The sequence below is a fragment of the Agrilus planipennis genome, unplaced genomic scaffold, assembly GCF_000699045.2.
Source record: "Agrilus planipennis isolate EAB-ADULT unplaced genomic scaffold, Apla_2.0 scaffold47, whole genome shotgun sequence".
Taxonomy (NCBI): Eukaryota; Metazoa; Arthropoda; class Insecta; order Coleoptera; family Buprestidae; genus Agrilus; species Agrilus planipennis.
This window is the reverse complement of record NW_020442442.1, coordinates 1261828-1283838: the sequence shown is the minus strand read 5'-3', so window position 1 is coordinate 1283838 and position 22011 is coordinate 1261828. Positions and strand designations below refer to the sequence as shown.

The 22011-nt window shown below is 35.0% G+C and overlaps 1 protein-coding gene across 1 annotated transcript in view; it reads left to right on the top strand.

Moving 5' to 3' along the window:
- The window catches only part of LOC108744596 (nuclear receptor subfamily 2 group C member 1-like), an 89664-nt gene that overhangs the window by 26539 nt on the left and 41114 nt on the right, over positions 1 to 22011 (top strand). Inside the window, exon 2 of the mRNA XM_018480460.1 lies at positions 2607 to 2684. Within this exon, the coding sequence (XP_018335962.1) occupies positions 2607 to 2684 (78 nt within the window). The remainder of the gene's footprint in view (positions 1 to 2606; positions 2685 to 22011) is intronic.

The window sequence follows — 22011 nt, the reverse complement described above, 5'->3', positions numbered from 1 at the left end:
AGGCATTCTTTTAATTGAGGAGAAGGAAATTATTTACCTATGACGTCATATGTAATTGGCTGGAGGAACGAAGGCATTTAGAGAAGAGTATTTAGACATTTTTCAGTGGTTCATACTGAATATCCCATTGTATTAAGTATATCTATTTGTTAGCCAATTACAGGACCCTCGGGAGAACACGGCAACCAAAAGGGAAATGGACATGCACCGGCATTCATAATCATGTGTGCCAATTTGTTCAAAATATCATCATAAGGTCATCAGTCCTTAGACTGGTTGGACACGTACCTCCACTCTTTCCTATCCTGAGCTAAACTTCGCATTTCCCTAAAACTAGAACAGCCCACATCCTTAACTATTTGCCAAGAGTAAGTTCAAAATATATAAAATTGAAATAAATTTTTGTGAGATAGCCGATGAATGGTTACATAGACATGACTTGGACAAATTAGAGGGGTGGGGGCAGTTGCACCCAGGAGATACGAGTAGCAAAAGTGTCTAAAAGTTTGTTATGACTCAGATAAGTCAAAAGGGGGCACCTGCACGCAGGAGAAAGAAGTAAATGAAACCGTCTCAATGTTAGTTATGACTTGGGTGAGTCAGGAGAGCGGGACAATTACATCTAAGATAAACGAGTAGACAGAACTATCAAAATGTGATATTAGATATGACTCGGATGAGTCAGGAGGGGGAGCAACTGCACCCAGGAGAAACATGTAGGATCGAACTGTCTAAAAGTTGGATATAACTTGGATGTGTCAGGAGGGGGGGGGCGACTGCACCAGCCAGGAGAAATGAGTAGATAGATCTACCTAAAAGTAAGGTATGACTCGGGTGAGTCTGGAGAGGGGGGGGGTAATTACATGCAGGATTAACGAGTAAAAGGAAATGTCTAAAAGTTATATATGACTCCTGTGAGTCAGGAGAGGAGGGGTAATTACATCGAGGATAAACGAGTAGATAGTAGTGTTTAAAAGTTAAATATGATTCGGATGAGTCAGGGGAAGGAGCAGTGGCAATGTAGGCATATGCCTAGGGGCGCAAGGTTAAAAAGGGGCGCGCGCGGAAGTTTTTAAACCTAAAAGAAAAAATAAGGAAGTACCTAATAAAAAAAAAGTACTTTGCAAAATATACGACCGCCAGAGGGGCGCCTATGAGGTGCTAGCCTAGAGCCTAGGAGACAACACCCAGGAGAACAAGTAGATCTAACTGTCTAAAAGTTAGATATGACTCGGGTGAGCCATAAGAGGGGGAGGACAATTATATCCAGGATAAACGAGTAGATAGTACCTACTGTTTGAAAGTTAGATATGACTCGGATAGTTAGGAGAGAGGGACAATTGTACCCAGGAGATGTGCAGGTAGAACTGTCTAAAAGTTAGATATGTGAGTCCCCTTTGTATTCACGCCTGGGTTATAGTGGAAACATTTTTCTGACTGGAATATATAGTGTTCGATACCATCGACAAAGGTACCCATTCATCTAAATTTGGATTAGATTAAGTGCATTTATTTAGTCACAATTGTCAATAATGATAATTAATTAATTTTAATGTATCTAAAATTGAATTGTGTGCAACAAACGTAATATAATATGCCTACGAATGACGTTTTTAATAAATTTCAGTACGATCTTTATCATAGACCTCCCTCGATTTAAATTACTAATTTATAAGCAGTATGGATTTTCACAGATGCCTACGATTTCAGTTTTGATGTAATGTTCGAAAACGACCATGAATATAAGGATTAGCAGATGACCCAGTACATAAATAAAATGGTTTCACCGAAATTGATGGGCTTAAGCGACTGCGTGTGTTTTTTACGGGCAGTTAGCGTTTTATTTTCGGGCTTTTTTATTCGTGTGCTCGTTTAAAAATCTTCATCGCCGTCCTCCAAATTGGCTCTTAAAACGGTAAAACGGCAGCCACAACGTCAACGACAGCGGCACCTGGCACTCCAATTAATTAAATCGAGACAAACAATTGCTATAAGGAAACGATACCTGAATCTGAGACGGCCGTGATTGTGTAAAACAGTTAGTTTTGTTATTATTAATTTCGATATTGACATCGAATATTTTAGTTTACTAGAGTCTGCATCAGATTTTAGGGGTGTGGCATATCTACAGTGTGTTACGGATTTATTGAGATGCATTAACGCTAATACGAATGCATCCAGACGCGGATCGCGATTTCGATCTTGTTGGATCTCATCAGCGCGTTTGGAAGTTTCGACAGAACACTCACCACTTCGAATTTCTTTTTTAGATTTGGGTAACGTGCCTATTTAAATGGACCTTGTTGAGCATAGTGAATTCCACTAAATGCAGCATTTTACTACAGATGGCGTTTACCGCGCCATTTGTAGGATTTCATAAAACGCGCTGTGTTAAGGCAACAGGTAGAGTTGGTGCGTGTCGTGTCGAAACTGTCTGCTACGCGCTGGTGAGATCCAACAAGATCGAGATCGCGATTCGCGTCTGACAGTTTCGACAGAACACTCTGACCACTTCGAATTCGTTAGTTTATAAAAATAGCGAGCTTTCAGCTAATTATTTTGCTGCGATTTGAATACTTAGTAAATTAGTTAATTTTGATTTTTAGATGAACCAACTATGCAAGGTGTGCGGAGAGCCGGCGGCGGGCTTCCACTTTGGTGCCTTCACCTGTGAGGGCTGCAAGGTCAGTATTTTTCATTTCCTCCACCCACTACTAACCTCCGACCTCAATCCGTAAGCGTGTCTTATACTTACGGGCGTGGACGGAATGCACTTCAACTTTTTTAAAATTCAAAAGGAAGTAAAAAATCTTTCGCAGTTAGAATTACCAAGTAAAGGCTTTGCTTCACGAAACTGGACAAATCATGGATTCTTTTAGAATATCCGAAACCGTTCTTTAAAATTTTGGTTGAAATACACTGTCAGAAGCTATTCCTGCCATCCATACATAATGGTTGTAGAATATTCTACTTGAAGACAATTGTAGACATTCGAGAACATTCCGGTTGAGCTAGAAACATTCAAGAAACTTCTGGTACATTCTGATTTACTTTAAATTGGTGTTTGGTGGCCGGTGGTCAATCCACAAACCCACACACCCACTAAATTGGAGAAATTGTAGAGATTTCAAACATTTTTTAGAATATTTTGGTGTAATTATGGAAATGTTCTAAATCGACATCGCCACATATACAGATGTGCAACTACCATAGTACATGATCGGAGACTCAAGGCCACTACCCACCACACATAAACACCGGTGGTCTGCAAAGTGAAATATAGGGTCACATATAGGGACTATTATTATTTTCATACATATAATGATTTGTTTTAAACCGATGTGCATTCGGAGCGTGTTTTTCTAAAGAACGTAATCCATTATGATCTCACATACTGGGCCCGTTGAATCGTTAAAAATGGTATCGTCTTAACGATCGTGGCTCGTAGTAATGATAATAACAACAATAATAACAAAGGCTGAGAAATAGAACAATCGTTTTCGTTATTAAGGACGCGGGCATAAGTCAAATCATTGTGATTTCGTTCAGAGCCACGAGCACCTCTCAGGTCTCGATCGACTCTCGCTCGGCACGATTTTGACAAGCGACGAAGGAAATAAAAGAAAAAATAATAACAGAATTGAAGACGACAGCGCCAAGGGGCAGGTCACTCAGCCCAATTATTTTCGGTGATTAAGTGACCCACTTGTAACAGATAATAACCGCACTTCTAGAAGCAGTTTGACGGTACTCTGATGCAAAAAACGTAACACCTGTATTAAATGAAATTGAGAATTTATAATTACTCTTTGTAAAAGATAATTTTAATTTTAACTACAGTTGAACTCACTTATAACTAGCACGAACAGGATAAGAATTTTGTTCGGTACCGCCGTGTGTTCGTTACTAGCGATACTACGAAATTAAAAAAAAAACAACTTTTATATATCATTTATCTCAGAAATACACAAATTGGGCATAAAAATAAAACTTGTTCCCAAGGAAACTGATAAAATACATAGGTGCTACAGATACGTTTAAAGACTCTTAGGAAAAAACTGTTAAAGGCAATGTGCATACGTATAGGTACTACCATACTAGGACGTTTCAATAATTTCTGTTTTTTACTTACTATAAAATATTCAGTTGTTTCGTTTTGAATCTGGCTTTTAATAAAAGATTATTTCTCTTCAAATATAACTTTGTCGACGGTTTGAAACATACCTTACGTAGAAGGTTATGGAAGAATTTTGAATTTATGATTGGTTAGGTCGATCTTACGAAGAAATATTAGTTCGTCAAAACTGCAAGCAGAGATGTTAATTTCCTGTTCAAAAACGTTCGCTAAAGCTGATCGTTCTTTATAAATTCATATCTGTCTGTTACATCCAAGCATAAGTATCACGTGTTTAAATGGAATGTAATTTTGTTCTTTAAATTTCGTTCGATATAACCTAGTTCGACTGTATACGCACAACGGATTCTTAAAAACCTTAAAATGTTTAATAACGACTTTAATATTACTGGCTATCAAATGGATAGTTTGCGTTTTAAAATGATTAATTTTAGCTTTAACTCGAGGACGCACAAAAATAAGCATCATCATCATAATGTCGTCAGTCCTAAGACTGGTTCGACACGCACCTCCACTCTTTTAACTATTTGCTAACAGTAATCTAATATAGGTCTACATCTACTCCTCTTAACTCCTGTTTCTGCCTCTAATATGTCACTGACTATTTCTTATTGACTTCCTGTTCTTTCTAATACCTCTTCATTTCAAACCTTCTCTATCCATGGTGTCCTCATCATAAGCATATTTTTTATTTATTAAATATATCAGTCCTTTCGTTAACTAAAACATGTGGAATATATTTTGCACCCATGTCTAGCCGAGGCTATGTCCCGCTTTTCTGAAAACTGCCCCAAAACTAACCAAATTCTCGAAAACAAATCACGACACCCCTTGAAAACTTATGATTATATTTATGGGACTTATTATTACTTTGATATATATATATATATGAAGGCATTTGTACGAATTTTCCTCTACCATGTCGTATTAGTGAATTAACCTTATCCATTAGACATAACCTCAAATTAATAAGGAAATTTCACCATATGGTATTTTTAAAAAAGTGTCCCCTTTTGGCAATTGCATATAGTAGAATATCCCTACATCTTCCGCGTCACTAGTGTATGCCCACAAAACTACTTTTTTACTGACTCCCATTCAGTTTCTCGTCTGTTACAGCCGAAATTTATTAAGTGGATGATGGTAAGGAAGAAAAACAAGAAGGCAAAGATGTAACACCTGCTGTGCGGTTTCATCTTGATTTTTCGTTATCCGTTTAATACATTCTCGTCTATCTTTTAGGATACTAAAAATCTGAATACTAATAATTGTAACGTATCATGTTGTCGGTAAAGAACGATTTTATCGTTAGAAGTGACAATTATTAAGTAGGTAAGGCACCGGGAACGTCGACTCGTTCTATCTTATAGGCACATATCGCCGTTTCTAATTGCACGAAATATTTTATGTGATGTACCCGTGCCGGATGGGGAAATATTTTATGTGAAGAATTTTTAAAAGATCGTTGTGGGTGTTTTAACTTGCCATTTGGTCGTTTTGAATATTCATGCTTAACCTACGACTTCTGTTAGATATAACCATTCATGCTCATTGGTCAAAGAGCAATGGCATCTGTGTTAATTAGGTATGACGTATTTAAAATTTTAACCGAATTTTATCAATTTTAATTCTTCTACAAATCAGTTGTGACCGTTTGTACATCAGATTTAATGACTTAAAGCTAGATTTAATGACTGAATAAAAAATCGCCCTATATCTGAACATATATAAAAGAACCTATTAGGTACGTAGAAAATTATGTTTGTTGAATGATGCGTCATTTACAGATAAGGCACCATCCAAATGTGGGTATTAATAATGTACTATATTCTATGAAAATTATATTTATGAACATCGCTTAAGTTTAATTAACTTTTTACTACGACACTTATTTTGTTGTAAATTACTCTACATTCGATTGTAATATATGCATGTATGTTTTTCCAATTAATCAGATAGATACCTAAATAATTTATTAATTGTTACCTGTTTTGCATCTTCTATAAAAACCATTATAGAAAACTGCTACATTTTATTCTGGGTCTAAAAATGTTCGACAAGGTACAAGTATAGTATTTCGACTTTTCTATCTAAACCCTCGTATATAGCTATCCCAAAGGAGGTATCCACGTAACCAAATAGAACCAAAAAGCTATGGAGTTCATCTATCCAAATTTAAACGGGTTCAACTAGTTACAGTATAGCAGTGTGCTAATATCTATGATTATTGTATACGTTCAGATTTACGATGAAAATCTGTGCGGCTATCTCCTCTTTTGATAGGTACTACCACAGCATAAAGATTTCATACAGTAGGTTCACTGCTTTGATTCGCTGAAAATAACGACGTTCTTGGCATGCCATCATAAAACAACTTTATGTATGTTGAACTTTCATATAAGAGGATGGTTAAAAAGATTTCCCAAAGGGTTTACATAAAAATGTATTTATACTGTGGCTTCACGATGACACCCTGTTCTAATCAGTATTTGCTTAGCTCGGAATTCGTAGATGAAAGTGTATGGGCGTGACTGAGAAGTGAACCTACTGTACAGAATCTTTATACTCTGGTACTACTTTCTAGAATTAAGAATGGTGAACGTTGACGTGTTGAGCGTTTAAATGTCAATGTTCAATCAAGAAATACTATGTTAGTAATGATACGGCTAATTAAGATGATGTTATTGTGGAAAAGGTGAAGTAGAAGTAGCTAGCCCTTAGTCAGTATCATATTTTACGTCCGATGTAGATACTATTTGATTGGCTATCGATATGGTCTTTAATAATTTCTGTGCCAAAATATAACTTTGAAAAGACAATTTTCTTTAAAATAAAAAAATAAATAAACAGTAGAGTTTACAATCGTTGTTATAAAGCGTTCATAACGTCGCGTTCGAGATCAGGTTTGACCGATTCCGTTAGAAGAAGCAATACTTTTTACTGGGCCTCATCGTTGATTATCATTTCATAAATAAATATTCATGAGAAATACGGGAATCACCGAGATATATACACATAAACATCGTACTATAGATGAGATAAGAACACGATGTGATGCCCGTGCCGCATGCCGGTCCATAAATCTCTGAAAACATATTGTTCGGGAAGTTGGCCATGGATGGCTAATAGATATCTCCGTATACATACATACATACATATAGCCGTATGTATACAAACAAAATAAATTTGATCTACATAGGTACGACTATTACGCAAGAAACGAATTTTATTAAATATCAGATCTTATGCCATTGATAAAATATATGAATATGTATATTTTTATTTCTGCGAAAACACCTGCAGAAACTGTGTAAATATGAAAACTATTTTTAGAAACAAACACTTCACTATATATATATAGAGTGATTTGCTAAATTTAAATATTGCAAAGGAAACAATAGAAATTTTGAGTTTCATGAGCTGAACATTCTCTGAACTGACAGAAACATCGAAGCTATTAAATTTAGACTTGTAAAATTGTCCTGAAGACAGACCTGTACTGTTTATTATTTCAACTTTTTCGTGCTATAAAGGGAGAATACGTAATTTCAAGTGCTTTAGCTATATTTAGATCAATGCTTAGATCATAAATGCTCTAAACCATACATATGTTAGTGATGTTAATTTTTGAAGTGAAACTTCTTTACACACGGTAGGGTAAGTTCGTTTCATGCGAGTTGCTTCGTAACGAAATCATGCAACGCATTTCCCCCGCTGTCTGTCCCTATGTGTGCTTAAATCATTAAAACTACGCAACGGATTTTAATGCGTTTTTTTTAAATAGATAGAGTAATTCAAGGGGAAGGTTTATATGTATAATACATGCATAATATAGTAGAGAAGCACTGATAATTTTAGAGGTTTGTGATGTGATGTCGTAAATAAACACATTTTTTTGCGCTTACATTGCAACCGCTGGCTGAACCCTACGAGATATATCAAAATAATATACTACAGTATTGTACACCTTAAAAAGGTCTACAAGTAAGTCCGCGATGGTATATGCCCATCTCTTAGGGTTAACCCACAATAACCATTTTGTATCCTTTACTTTTTACGAGAAATAATGGCTTATTTACGAAACGATTTTAAGCAATACAGCATTAATCCTTATCCAATTAAGTAATTTTAAATACATTGTGCTTTTAACATAGATCAATATGGCCCTTTACAGCATGTAATTTTTTGGTACATACATCATTGAAAAGAAATCTTGATTCTCTATTTAGCAGTGTACCTGGGTTAGTTACCAATTTATATTGTTAATGTGGCAATTTTTAGAAATGACTAATGAAGCACCTATTAAAACTTTACGACCGAAAAAGTTTTTTTGAACGATCTCTACTATAATATGGAATAAGAATTTTGTTATCGTATATCAGATTACATCGTTGTTATTGTTAGAATGGTGTAAAATTTCTACAAATTAACATAAGAAGTTACCTAATACGTAATTTGGTTCGTTGCTTGTATTAGAAAAAAAGGACGGACTGGTAGAATGTTTTATATATAAAGTGAAAATCTGGTAAGAAACGTCTTACTATTAATTAATAATGTTACACATGTGTACATCAACCAAAGGTTTTACGTTCACGAAGGTATATATATTTACCTAAAACATCAATTTGTATCATCAGCTTTCTAAACATATTGACGATATTTTATAAAACAACTTTCGTCGTTACACCATGGGAAATCCATTTATGGATTTTATTTTCCAATAAATGACGAAATTGGTTTTCTAGAGCAGGTCGAGCTCACGTAGGAGATAAGGTCACACTTTATATGATACATCCAAACCGTATTAAGTATGTATATACCTATCGTGGTAAAGAATAAATATTACTCACTTAATATGTATTTGTTTCCAAATACAGTAATTTGATATTTTTGACTTTATTAATCTCCTGGTGTTTCAAAGAAATGTTTATTGTTTTTCATTTGCAAAGACAATATAATTGATGTCTGTTTTAACAGCTGAGTTTTCAACAGTTTTAGGTAAAAATAACAAAATATATTATGTCCACATTCTCTACACGTGATGAGTACCAACATAAAATTGCCAAGTATACTTCGTTTACTTTCTGTAGCGATATGACCTTCAGTTTAACCGGCGCAAAGTAGAAAAGAACAGCACTAGGCCAGAAAAGAAAGGAGACAACTGTCGGCCAAACTCTTAACCGGTGAGGAGCGTATAATCCGTACAGTACTGCACGGAAAAATTGACCATTTTATCTACTACAATTGCATTGCTCAAATGTGCTGTTATTGGTACCATTTACTACTGAAAATATCAACGAGATGTTTATTTATATTTTAAGACATATTAAAGGCTTTAACGCTTGTTTTCGGCTCGCCCTACTATTCATGATTGAACAAAACTTTCGGCAGGTACTGTATGAGAAAGTATGTTTAATGAACAAGAGTCGAGAGTATAATGAGCTTTTTTCTTCCTACCTACGATTTTGCCAGCGCGCATCCAAGACATTGGAAGGGGCACATCGCTAGAGAAAGTAAATGAAGTATATCTAAGTATTTTTGTTTATATATGTACATACAACTAGGCGTATTTATTAGGAGAAAACAAAATTGAAGTACATGTCTTTAGTATCAGAATAACTGCCTTTAGTAAGTTCACGTGACCATCTGCAAGCTACTATAACACACCGAACACCTGTCTGTCTGTCTGTTTGTTTGTGCGGGCTTATCTTCGAAAAGGCGAAATTAATTTCGAAGGAACTCTACAAATATAAAGAGACGGTTTTTTTCATAAGTGAAATAGGCTGATCGTTTTGTTGTTTATTAGTTAAAACGATTGCATTTATTATAAACAATTATAAATAGTTTCACAAGGACGAAGAAAAAAAATAAGTAGATTTAACATTTTTGTTTACATGTGTCATACATTTTAAAAAATAATTACCTAGTAGGCAATAAGTATTTACTCGTTTAAAAATAGGATTCTTAAAACCTAGAAAAAATGTCTGTTTGTTTACAAAATTGCAGGACACTATTTTCTTTCTAGCTGTTTTTGTCCGATGTTTCGGTAATAATACAAAATTAAATGAACACTGTATCTCTTATTAAATAAATCCTTGATTTTCCATACTGAAAAAATGGACGAAAATCTTGAGTTAAGTTAGCCTAAGCTCGGGTGCACTCAACAATAAATATAATTAAACAGTTCAAGAAAAAGAGCATCGAAAGCAAAATAACTTGAACAAGATGGATACATCAAAAATGTTACTGTTTAATGATAGACATACCATTATGAATATCAGTTTAAAACAAATTATAAATCGTAAATCAAAACCCTGTGAAATACCCTGATTGACACCATATAGGTCAATCTAGTCGGGACGTTACAATTCGCTCCAATTACACTAGTCAGGATAATATAAAGGTTCCCGATCTGCCTCTTAAAAGTTTCTCTAGTCAGTGACCCGATTCGAATCGTAGTATTTGATGCATCACATACGAGGTCTGCTCGAAAAGTATCGCGAATTTTTGGTTATGTATAGTCGATTTTTTGTGGCGTTATGTTGGTACTCATGTCTCTCACTTATACCAACAAGTTCGGCCATGTTGAAAGTTCAGTTAATTTTTGACAGCTGTTTTGCTTACACATGTTTTGGTTCGTCTTCGATTTTTGAAATGGATCAAAGAATCTGTATAAAATTTTGCGTGAAAGGAAAAATCAAGTACGTGGACGCATTCCGAATGTTGACTGTGGCATATTGTAAAGCTACCTTGGACTGAACCAACATTTATCGGTGGTACAAAATATTCTCAGACGTTCGAGAAGATGTGGACGATGAAGAGCGTGCCGGGTGCCCGAGCACGTCAACAACAAACTAAAACATTGATGAAGTGAAGAAAATAATCGTCGAAACATATTTAGAGAAGTTGCTAAGGACCTATACATATCGATTGGCTCCTGCCAATGATTTGGGCATGAGACGGGTCGTCGCGAAATTCGTACGAAAATTGCTCGTGGTTTGAGATTTTGGTGAAGGTAGTATTTTAATGGTAAACCTGCCAGAACGAAGATATGAATCATTAACCGTAGAGGTTCTGTTGGATGCTCGGTAGACCTCAAACTGCTACATACAATTGATAAGGGCTAATAAGGTTATCGACTTTCCTTTTCTGAATTTCTGTTCCATCATCATCATCATCATAAGGTCGTCATTTCGAAGATTGGTTAGACATGCACCTCCATTCTTTTCTATCTTTCATAGAGTACAATTAATAAATTGCTGAGAGACGTTGGTAAGGGAGAGTGGTATTTAATGGAAAACCCGGCCAGAACAAAAACAAAAGTATTAAACGTATTTTTTTGGGGGGGTTACGAAGCAAAATCACTATCTGGCGCATTTCTACTAAATTTCTTTGATATTCCTGTAGCTCTGCAGCACTTATTGGTACACTAGCCACTCCTGCCTGGTAGTTAGGTACTGACACCGTTCATTCGTTCAATATGTACATCATTGTGCGATATACTTGTAGAAATCAGATAAGTAATGGTCGTAAGGAGAGACAAAACCTATAACTGCCCCGTATTACTGATTTACATGAACTTAAAGCTTGGGATTAGGCATAAAAGCGAACAAGTGTGTACACGGTTCACCGTTTTCGATCGAGTGTCCGGGTTTACGAGCCAGATCTAATCTCATCACACCGATTAATAGAGGGAAGAAGGCTGAATAGTTAATAAAATTCTCGTTTGCCAGCGGCTTACACATACACACTCAAGATCGCATACATTCAATTTACGTCGCCAATTAATGTTACTTTTATACGCCCTTTGATGGGCGACAACTAAAAGGAAAAACAACATCCAATTAATTAAACTGAAACTCTACTGGACTACGAAAAGAAATTAACCATAAAAAACAGTAGTTGACAGTTGACAACAAAATAGTTGTAGTTTTCGTTTATTTGGAATCGCCGTGCTTAACGCTGCTTTCTACTGGAGAAAAAGTGTGTTATCGGTCATAACAACGTAAATTATTTTCACGCATTTCTGAAACTAACTAACTACATAAGTTAAAACATCTTTTTACTTTGTCCATGGGGAATTTGAAAACATTTTCAGCCTGGATGTCATTATGGTTATTATGTGATGAAACAGGAGTTAAGAAGAATAGAGGTAGGTATAGATTAGATTGCTTCTCACAATCAGTTAAGTATGATGATTTAATAACCATTGTATCATTATAAGGTTTTAAGAAAATTTAATTGCTGCTAAAGCTAAGGATATCAATCACAGAGAATAATTATTAGGATATCAATTATAGAAAATAATTATTAGGAGATAATGCATTGAGATTGAAAATTGTATCAAAGTATATCCAGTAGTTCTAAAATTAAATGGTTGATACAGATTCTCATTTTGGTAAATTGAATAAGTTTGGGTATTTTGTAGATTATTTAGGAATATTTTAAACAATTATTAAGACAGATGAAGACAACAACTGTTTGGCATTGCATGAATAAATAACAAATAGTGTGATGTTCTAGTTTTAGGAAAAATGTGAAGATTGGCTCAGGACAGAAAAGAGTATAAGTGCGAGTTCAACCAGTCTTTTAGGATTGACGACGTTGATGACATGAAAATGTGGATTAATATACACTATGTCTGATTAGTATTCCGAAATATTTGAAGGGTAATATCTGGAGGCACTGTAGAGTGCATCTCCTCATAGTACCACAGAGTAGGAGATGTAAAAAGTGTGCACAAAGGACAGTTATTGGGTCATCTTATCGGCTTTAGACGAAACACACGTACCTATTCGTGACCTTCGCAAACAGGTGATACGTAGACAAGTCAGTTGTACGTAATAATCAGCTATAATCTGCACTCGTTAGCGTTCGATTGGAAAAGTATTACCAGAAAATACAAAAATAAGTTGAATATGGAAATATCAAACAAATCCAAAATGTATTCCCTTGCGGGATATGCGGCCATGGTGTTCACATGTGGTCATCTTTATGTATATCACTAAATGATGCGAGATGGCTCATACTACTTCTTTTTCATGTACCTTCTTTTCCCTTAATTTTTCCGTAGTAATATGTTGTATAATAATTCATCCCTCCTTCAAAATTATTATAAGAATCAACGCCAAAATGGGGACAGAAAAAACTTTTTATAGATACTGCTGCTAACACTGACATTTCGCCTTTTGACAGAAGCCTTTCAAGGTATTTGTAGAAAAAATAGAATCTCAGGCATCATCTGCGCATAGAGAATTAATAACTTTGAAAAAGTCTTTCACCAAAAAGTGAAACGTCGGTGTTTGATTGCAATAAATATTTTTTTGCCCACATTTTGCTTTTTGTTCTTATAATAATAGAATAATAATAATATCTAACNTTAAATGGGACAAGATATTAAATATATTTAAAAATGTAGGGATGAGTTACAGATATAGAACAATAGTATTTAGTTTGTATAAAGAGCAACAGGCAATTATAGAGCTGGAGCAAATAAATATACAGATTATATTATTAACCGTTAAATGCTTATGTTTTACACGTTAATTAATTTTAGTTCGACGATGTAATCGCATTTTATAATCATAAAGCGGTAAAACGATTCAAAATTAATCTCTCCTCGGTCAGAGACAATCATTAAAGATAGTTATTGCATAGCGGACACAAGATCATAAACAAATGGTCATAAAACTAATTCTAAGAACAATAAACCTAGTTATAGCGCATCCATTAAGAGCATATATTCTTTACTGCTCTAAATAAAATCTAACAGGAGCGGCTTTAGGCAATAAAATCATCTAGGTAACAGAATTCTTTTAGTTGTTCCGTGTTCCTTAAACCTAAAACGTTTAACCACATTATGCGTTACAAAGAAAGCATATAGTTATTAAACCATAGAGTTCATAAAAAACCTGTCGACGATTAAGTCCTGTATTATATTTCTACATTTATTTCAATGTAGGGATTTCAGATGATAATAATATAATAAATTACACTTAGATCTCTAGATAAGTTTTTGGTCTCTCAGAAGACCATCTCGTGTGCATTGGAGGTTTTACAATTAACATCAAAATAAAAGGCAGTCTATAGCTACAAATTCAGAAATCTAAGAAAGTCGTTTTAGTTACACTATTTATAACTCAAGAACGGCTGAACCGATTTGGCTGAAAATAGGTAGAGAGGTAGCTTAGAATCAGGATACAGTCATAGGATACGTTTCAACTCGTTCTCGTGGAAAAAAAACATGGTATAAGAAAACGCAACTGACATGGAATAACAAAACGCAACTGACAGCTAAACGTAATGTTGTCTAGGTTAAGTATGGTGTTTTATTTATAGTCAGATTTACCTGAAACTTGGCTTTAATGCTTTTTCACATAAAATTAGTGACATACATACATATTTCAATATTTTACAAAATTCTACTTCTTTAAGACGCTGAAAAGGGTTTGCAAAGATTGCATGTCTGTTTTTGGCCCGTTTTACTTGAAACTGAAACTGAAATGTTGTTGCTACGTTTGTATTTGAAATCTAAGATGACGACCTTACATAAAATTAAAACGTTTTAAGGGTGAATTGGGGGTTAAAAGGTTTTATGGAGAAACAATATTAATTTCACGGGGAAAAGCTAGTTTATTATAAAAGTTGCACACATTTTGGCTTTTATTATAATTATTGGGACCTGAAAGGTTTTATGGAGAAACAATATTAATTTCGCGGGGAAAAGCTAGTTTATTATAAAAGTTGCACACATTTTGGCTTTTATTATAATTATTGGGACCTGACAGAAAGGCGTGACTTAATTAATATGGCTAACATTAGATTGTTAATATAAAATAATTAGAACCAATTTAGCGTTTAACCACGTATCAAGAACCAGTTTTTGTTATCTAAAAATTTACAAAAATCAAATGTACAAATTCAGGTACAGAATTCGTTGTAGACCTACTATGCATTCACTCAAAAGGATTTTTTGTTTGTGCCAGTTGGCAACGCTGCCAGCTAGCAGAGCGCAAACAAAAGAAGTGCAATTAGCAGATCCATATGCACAGGTTGATAAAAAAGTCGTAAATTCTTCAGTTGCTCTTGGAATCCAAGGCGAACGGGATACGGAAACGGTATGGATTTCCAAAACGATACCACTCTATGTATTAATTATTATTCTTGGTTTGAGCCGGTCAAATTTTAAAACTAACGGTTAATAAACATTTCAAATTTAATTAACTATTTGCATAAACTGACACATATTAATGTGCTACGGAAAGCATATTTTTATTACTCATGAAGAAGTGGACAATAAACTGGGCTAGATTTAATTAATATTGATATGGGAGGATAAAAATTGAAAAAAAAAAAGAAATGAACCTTGATATTATTAATTAAACGTTTAATTCGCAAACCTATACTTAAAATTGAATCCTGTGAGTAAACGGAAAATTTTATTTCTCGTTTTCTTAATGATATGGTATACGTATACTTAGGTACAAATAAAAAAAGTGATAAAAGTATGCTATCTATCAAATAGGTTGAAACACATACTCCTTATTCTACAGGTAATGTCCTGATACAGATGTTTAAGCCAGTCAGAGTTGAAGATGAGTACCTACCAGAAGTTTCTTTCAAAGTGAATAACAATTGCAACAGCATTTTGTTTCAAATGAAAAATATATATAAAGTGGGAAATAATTAGGAAATGTAGGGCAGCTAAGGAACAGTGGATTAATAGGAGGTGTGAAGAAGTGGAAGCAAAGTTTAAAGTAGGTAAAACGGATGAAGCTTATAATATAATTAAAAGGAATTTCAGAGATGTAGGGTACAGTAGTAATAATATAAGAAACGAGGCAGCTGTTATTTTGATAGAAAATGAGGAAAAGGCAGACAGGTGTAAAGAATATTTAGAGAATCTATACGCAGGACACGAGTTTAGGAGATATATTAGACAAGAAAGATAGTGTGGAGATAGATGAGATAGGTTATCCTAAGTATAATGAGAGAAGAGTTCGATGTAGCATTAAAAAACTTAAAGAATAATAAGGCGCCAGGAGCAGATGGGATACAGGGGGAAATTCTAAAACATGCAGGACAAGAGGTTAGAGATCGTATGTTTCAGCTAGTTGGTCACATTTACGAGACGAGGAAAGTCCCAGAGGATTATAAACGGAAGGTGGTAGTAACCATACCTAAAAAGAGAGGCACGGATAGGGGCGAAACATTTAGAACAATTAGCTTAATGAGTCAAGAACCTTAACTAGAATTGTACAAAGGAGGATGGAAAAAAGAGCGGAACAACTATTAGAGAAAGATCAATTTGGGTTTAGAAGAAATAGAGGAACGCGGGAAGCCATTCTAGCTTTACGGGTAACAATAGAGAAAACTATAGAAAAAAGAAAGAGTGCGTACATGGGATTTGTAGATTTAGAACAATCTTTTGACAATGTTAAATGGGACAAGGTGTTAAATACACTTAAAAATGTAGCAATGAGTTACAGAAATAGAAGAGTTATACATACTATAGTTTGTATAAAGAGCAACAGGCAATTATAGAGCTGGAGCTGCAAGGTAGAGAAATAAATATTATGAAGGGAGTCAGACAGGGATGCACACTGTCACCGCTACTTTTTAATCTATACATCGAAGATGCGATCAACATCATTAAAGACAGTACAACTGTAGGGATAGAAATACAGGGGTAAAAGATTTTGAACGTTGGCATTTTTGAGATGATTTGTAGCTACGTTAAACTGAAACCAATTGGATTTACGTATTTTCAGTATCATCAGTTTATGTAGGAAAGTCGATTTGATTTGATAAAATTTCATATGTGTCTATTTTACATTAGCCGTTGGAAATAGAAAAAAAAAATGGTATATATGAAGTCGGTGATTGCGATACTACGTCGACTGCAAATACGTAAGAATGGAACCGGTTACGGACATGTAAACAATAATCTGAAATCAGACGAGAGAGCAAATCCTTATTGAAGCGACAGTAATTCAGCAGGTCGATCCTGAGCTTTATCTCGCAAACGTCGCTGCCGCAACTGATTCGAATCTTCGTCTTCCGGATCTGGTTTATGCTTCTGTTCAGCAGTCAGGAACGACTCTCGCCAGCTATGTATCTACTAAGTTGTATGTAACGTAACATACAACGTACGGTATAGATACAACCTTCTATATCTATTGCCCGTTCTGTAAGAAAACTTATTGCTACGAGAAGACTCCTTGCCGGGATCGGTATCGTACGAGCTAATACCTTAAACGCAGGGAACTGCGGCGATAAAACAATACAAATCATCCGGCACAATTTCTTCTAGCTTTCAGCCATACATTGATACTCCGCAATTGTTTATTTTCTCCTCCTTGCGTGGAAAAGTTTTTGACACAGAAGTTTCTCGAAAATGATAAATAATTAAAGAATGAGTTAAGGTACATATTGAACCTTTAATCAAAGGGTAGGTATATGAAGATTCGATTAGGAAAAGAAAAAACATTCATTAAAGGAAAATATAAATTTAGACTGATTAGTTGGTAGATTGACACATATTATAATATTCAAGAAATAAAACATCTTTATTTATTAATGCTTTTCTTGATAAATACTTCATATGCCGAGAGAATAATAAGGCGCCAGGTATAGATGGGATATACAGGCGGAAATTCCAAAACATGCAGGACAAGAGAGAGGTTAGAGATCGTATGTGTAAACTGGTTAGTCACATTTAAGAAAAGGGGAAAGTCCCAGAGAATTATAAACGGAAGGTGGTAGTAACCATACCTAAAAAGAGAGGCGTGGATAGGTGCGAGACATTTAGAACAATTAGCTTAACTTCCCATGCGTCAAAAATCTAAACTATAGAATTGTACAGAGGAGGATGGAAAAAGGGCAGAACAATTATTAGGAGAAGATCAATTTGGGTTTATAAGAAAGAGAGGAACGCCGGAATCCATTCCAGTTTTACTGGTAACAATAGAGAAAGAGATAGAAAAAGGAAAGAGTGCGTACATAGGATTTGAAGATTTAGAAGGAGCTTTTGACAATGTTAAATGGGACAAGATGTTAAATATACTTAAAAATGAGTGATACTTAGTTTGTACAAAGAGCAACATGCAGTTATAGAGCTGGAGCTGCAAGATAGACAAATAAATATTAGGAAGGGAGTCAGACAGGGATGCACACTGTCACCGCTACTTTTTAATCTATACATCGAAGACGCCATCAACATCATTAAAGACAGTACAACTGTAGGGATAGATGTGCAAGGGCAAAAGATTAGTATGCTTAGATTTGCAGATGATATAGCAGTATTAGCATCTAGCAAGGAGGACCTAGAGATAGCTTTAAATAAAATGGAAGCGGTACTGACAGATCAGTACTGTATGAAAATAAATAAAAGTAAAACTAAAATACTGGTATGCAAGGGAAGAAAAAGTAGGGAAAGAGCGAATATAAAGATAGGAGACGAAAAATTAGAAGAAGTGGCTGATTTTAGATACCTAGGAAGTCAGATAAGTGAGGATGGAAGGAGTAGTAGGGATATAAAGCAGAGGATAGCGCAGGGTCGTGTCGCCTTTAATAAAAAGAAGTCACTTCTATGCTCGCGAACGGTTAATTTAGAAATTCGAAAAAGGTTGTTAAAGGTGTATGTTTGGAGCACGGCGTTGTACGGGTGCGAAACATGGACAGTGGGAGCGGCGGAAAAGAAAAGGTTAGAAGCGTTCGAAATGTGGTGTTATAGGCGGATGATGAGGATATCGTGGGTAGAAAAGGTTAGAAATGAAGAGGTATTGGAAAGAATAGGAGAACAGAGGACTCTATGGAAGTCAATAAAAAATAGGCGAGATAGGTTGGTAGGACACCTTCTCAGGCATGAAGGTCTAGTCAGAGACATATTAGAGGCAGAAACAGGAGTTAGGAGGGGTAGAGGTAGACCTAGATTAGATTACTCTTCGCAAATAGTTAAAGATGTGGGCTGTTCTAGTTTTAGGGAAATGCGAAGTTTAGCTCAGGATAGGAAAGAGTGGAGGTACGTGTCCAACCAGTCTTAAGACTGATGACATTATGATGATGATTGAAGACGCGATCAATATCAAACAGTACAACTATAGGGATAAATATATAAGGGCAAAAGATTAGTATGCTTGGATTTGCAGATGATGTAGCAGTATTAGCATCTAGCAAGGGTAGTTAGACATAGCTTTAAATAAAATGGAAGCGCTATTCACAAAACGATATTGTATGAAACTAAATAAAAGTAAAACAAAACTACTGATATGCAAGGGAAAAAAAGTACGAAAAGAGCGAATATAAAGATAGTAGAGGAAAGAGAGAGTAAAGCAGTAACCCTCCATCTGGTTTATGGTGTTTGACCTAAACATTCAGAACTAGAAACTAGAATGTTTAAAAATAAGTTAATATTTGTGTACAAGCTGTAACACTTCAAAAGTCTGAAGATGGTTGAATAAACCGAAACGTTACAAAAAGCATATAGTTGAATAATTATTTGACCGCCACCCTGGAAAATACATAATTTAATAGTAACGGTCAAGAATCTAACTTAAATTAAAAGCGAATTGAAGTTCTATTGCTAAGTTCAGTCGTTTTCTTTTGTATTGGTTTGTTCAGACTGCGTACGTATATCGATGGCGTAAACCCAATCTCTCAATAATTTTGCCGAGTCTCTTTTAACTCAGCTTTACCAATAAATTACATTTTATGCTTGCCATAATGCGTTCTTGAATTTTATTCGTATTAAATTCTTGATCATAAAAAATAAACGTGTGTATAGGTACCGTTTTCTATTAAAAAACAGAAACCGTTTGGTATCTAACTCAAGATTGTATTTTACAAGTATATCGCTTTTGAAACGTGAAACGTAACCATCGTTACGTAAAAGGATCCATTCGGATCAGTTTGTCTTATATTCCTGATATTTATGTTAATTAATTGCTACCCAGTTGAGATCGTTCTAAAACCTATCCAGATTATGTCAAATTAAACGATCGAATATTACTTTAATAAAATTATTAATTGACCACGACGAGACCGGACCGTCGAACATTCTCACAGAAATCATCATTTAATATCGACATTATCGTATCTGTGAGTGTAAGTGTGTGTGTAACCTAACCATCGATTTTAACATTCAGATACCATGTCGATATGGTTCAAACTGGTGTTACGGTTAACCAGTTAACTTCCATATCCCATATATATAGAGAAAGATTATTCGTATGAAATTATCGATTTTCAACCGATCTACTGTTAGTCAATCGGAATACGCATCTGAATTCTATAGGTGTACAGCTCTGACGAAGGAAGCTGGCGAGCGGTCGCGCAGGTACTTGCCCATTTATGACCTATTTGGGTAAGTCACTTGGAACCGATACACAAATAAGCTTTTAGTACGCGTAAATTATAGTATTAATACAGATGGGACAGTAGTGTACTAGAAAATAATGTAAAAACATGACTTCAAAAAAGAAAAAATTAACCTTTGCTTTTGTTTTATAGTCAGTTTTCACATTCACTCTCATCATGGGAATCTCTATCACTGTCACCAACATCAACAATTAGTTCTTCTGTTTGTCTGTCTATTACTTGCTCACTGATCCCTATTTTTAAATTTTTAATCTACGCCCCTGATAAGAATACTGAAGAATGAAGGCTGTAATCTTTATGCCTAAAACTGCCTACTTTTGCTACCGCGCATCCACACCATTTTAAAATATCCGCCAGCTTCCAGCGTCAGGCCTGTACCATCAAAAGAAATTCATTATGTACATATTTATGTAACGTGAAATATAGAATTAGACCTAGGTACAACACTATTTAAACGCATACTTCGGAGAGTTGAATTCAAACAATGTGTAATGTCATATTGATCTAAACGGATTTACATACATTCAGTGCCAGCAAAATTGTTGAAATTGCACTTAAAGAATTTTGAGTTAATCATAAAATATTAATATCAAACAGGGGAATAATTAGCAAGACTGTTAACAGGACCAAGAGAATACACAAAACAGCTTAGGCTTACATAATCGTTTACTACAATTGAATTGTTTACGAATAGAACAAGAAAACTAAGTAAATTTTTGTAGTTTTTAACTTTGTTCACCAAAAACTAATTATGAGTCGATACCTGCTTTTTGACTTGTACAGAAAAAGAATTCAATATTCTCTTAAGTGGAAACCTATAAGTGTGGCAATAATTTTGTGGTATGATAAAGGGAAGTTCGTTTCTTGATCTACTATTGATATCTCTGCACTAAATATTTAAAAATTTAAGTTTTCTCAACCCGTTTTCACACATTTTGTCTAACTTACAAAGCCGCTACGAAAACTACCTGTAATACTAGTGCTTGCGTGGTTTGCCAATAACATGAAAAGTCAATGAGATGAAAATGCGTTCACGAGTACAGGTCTGACGAAGGAAGCTGGCGAGCGGTCGCGCAGGTACTTGCCCATTTATGACTTATTTGGGTAAGTCACTTGGAACCCATACAAAAATAAGCTTTCAGTAGGCGTAAATTGTAGTATTAATACAGATAGGACAGTAGCGTACTAGAAAATAATGTAAAAACATTACTTATCAAAAAGAAAAAATTAACCTATTGCTTTTGTTTTACGGTTAATTTTCACATTCACTGTCATCATTGGAATCTCTATCACTGTCACCAACAGCAACAATTAGTTCTTCTGTTTGTCTGTCTATTACTTGCTCACTGATCCCTATTTTTAAATATTTAATCTACGCCCCTGATAAGAATATTGAAGAATGAAGGCTGCAATCTTTATACCTAAAATTGCCTACTTTTGCCACCGCGCATCCACGCCATTTTAAAATTTCCGCCAGCTTCCAGCGTCAGGCCTGTACT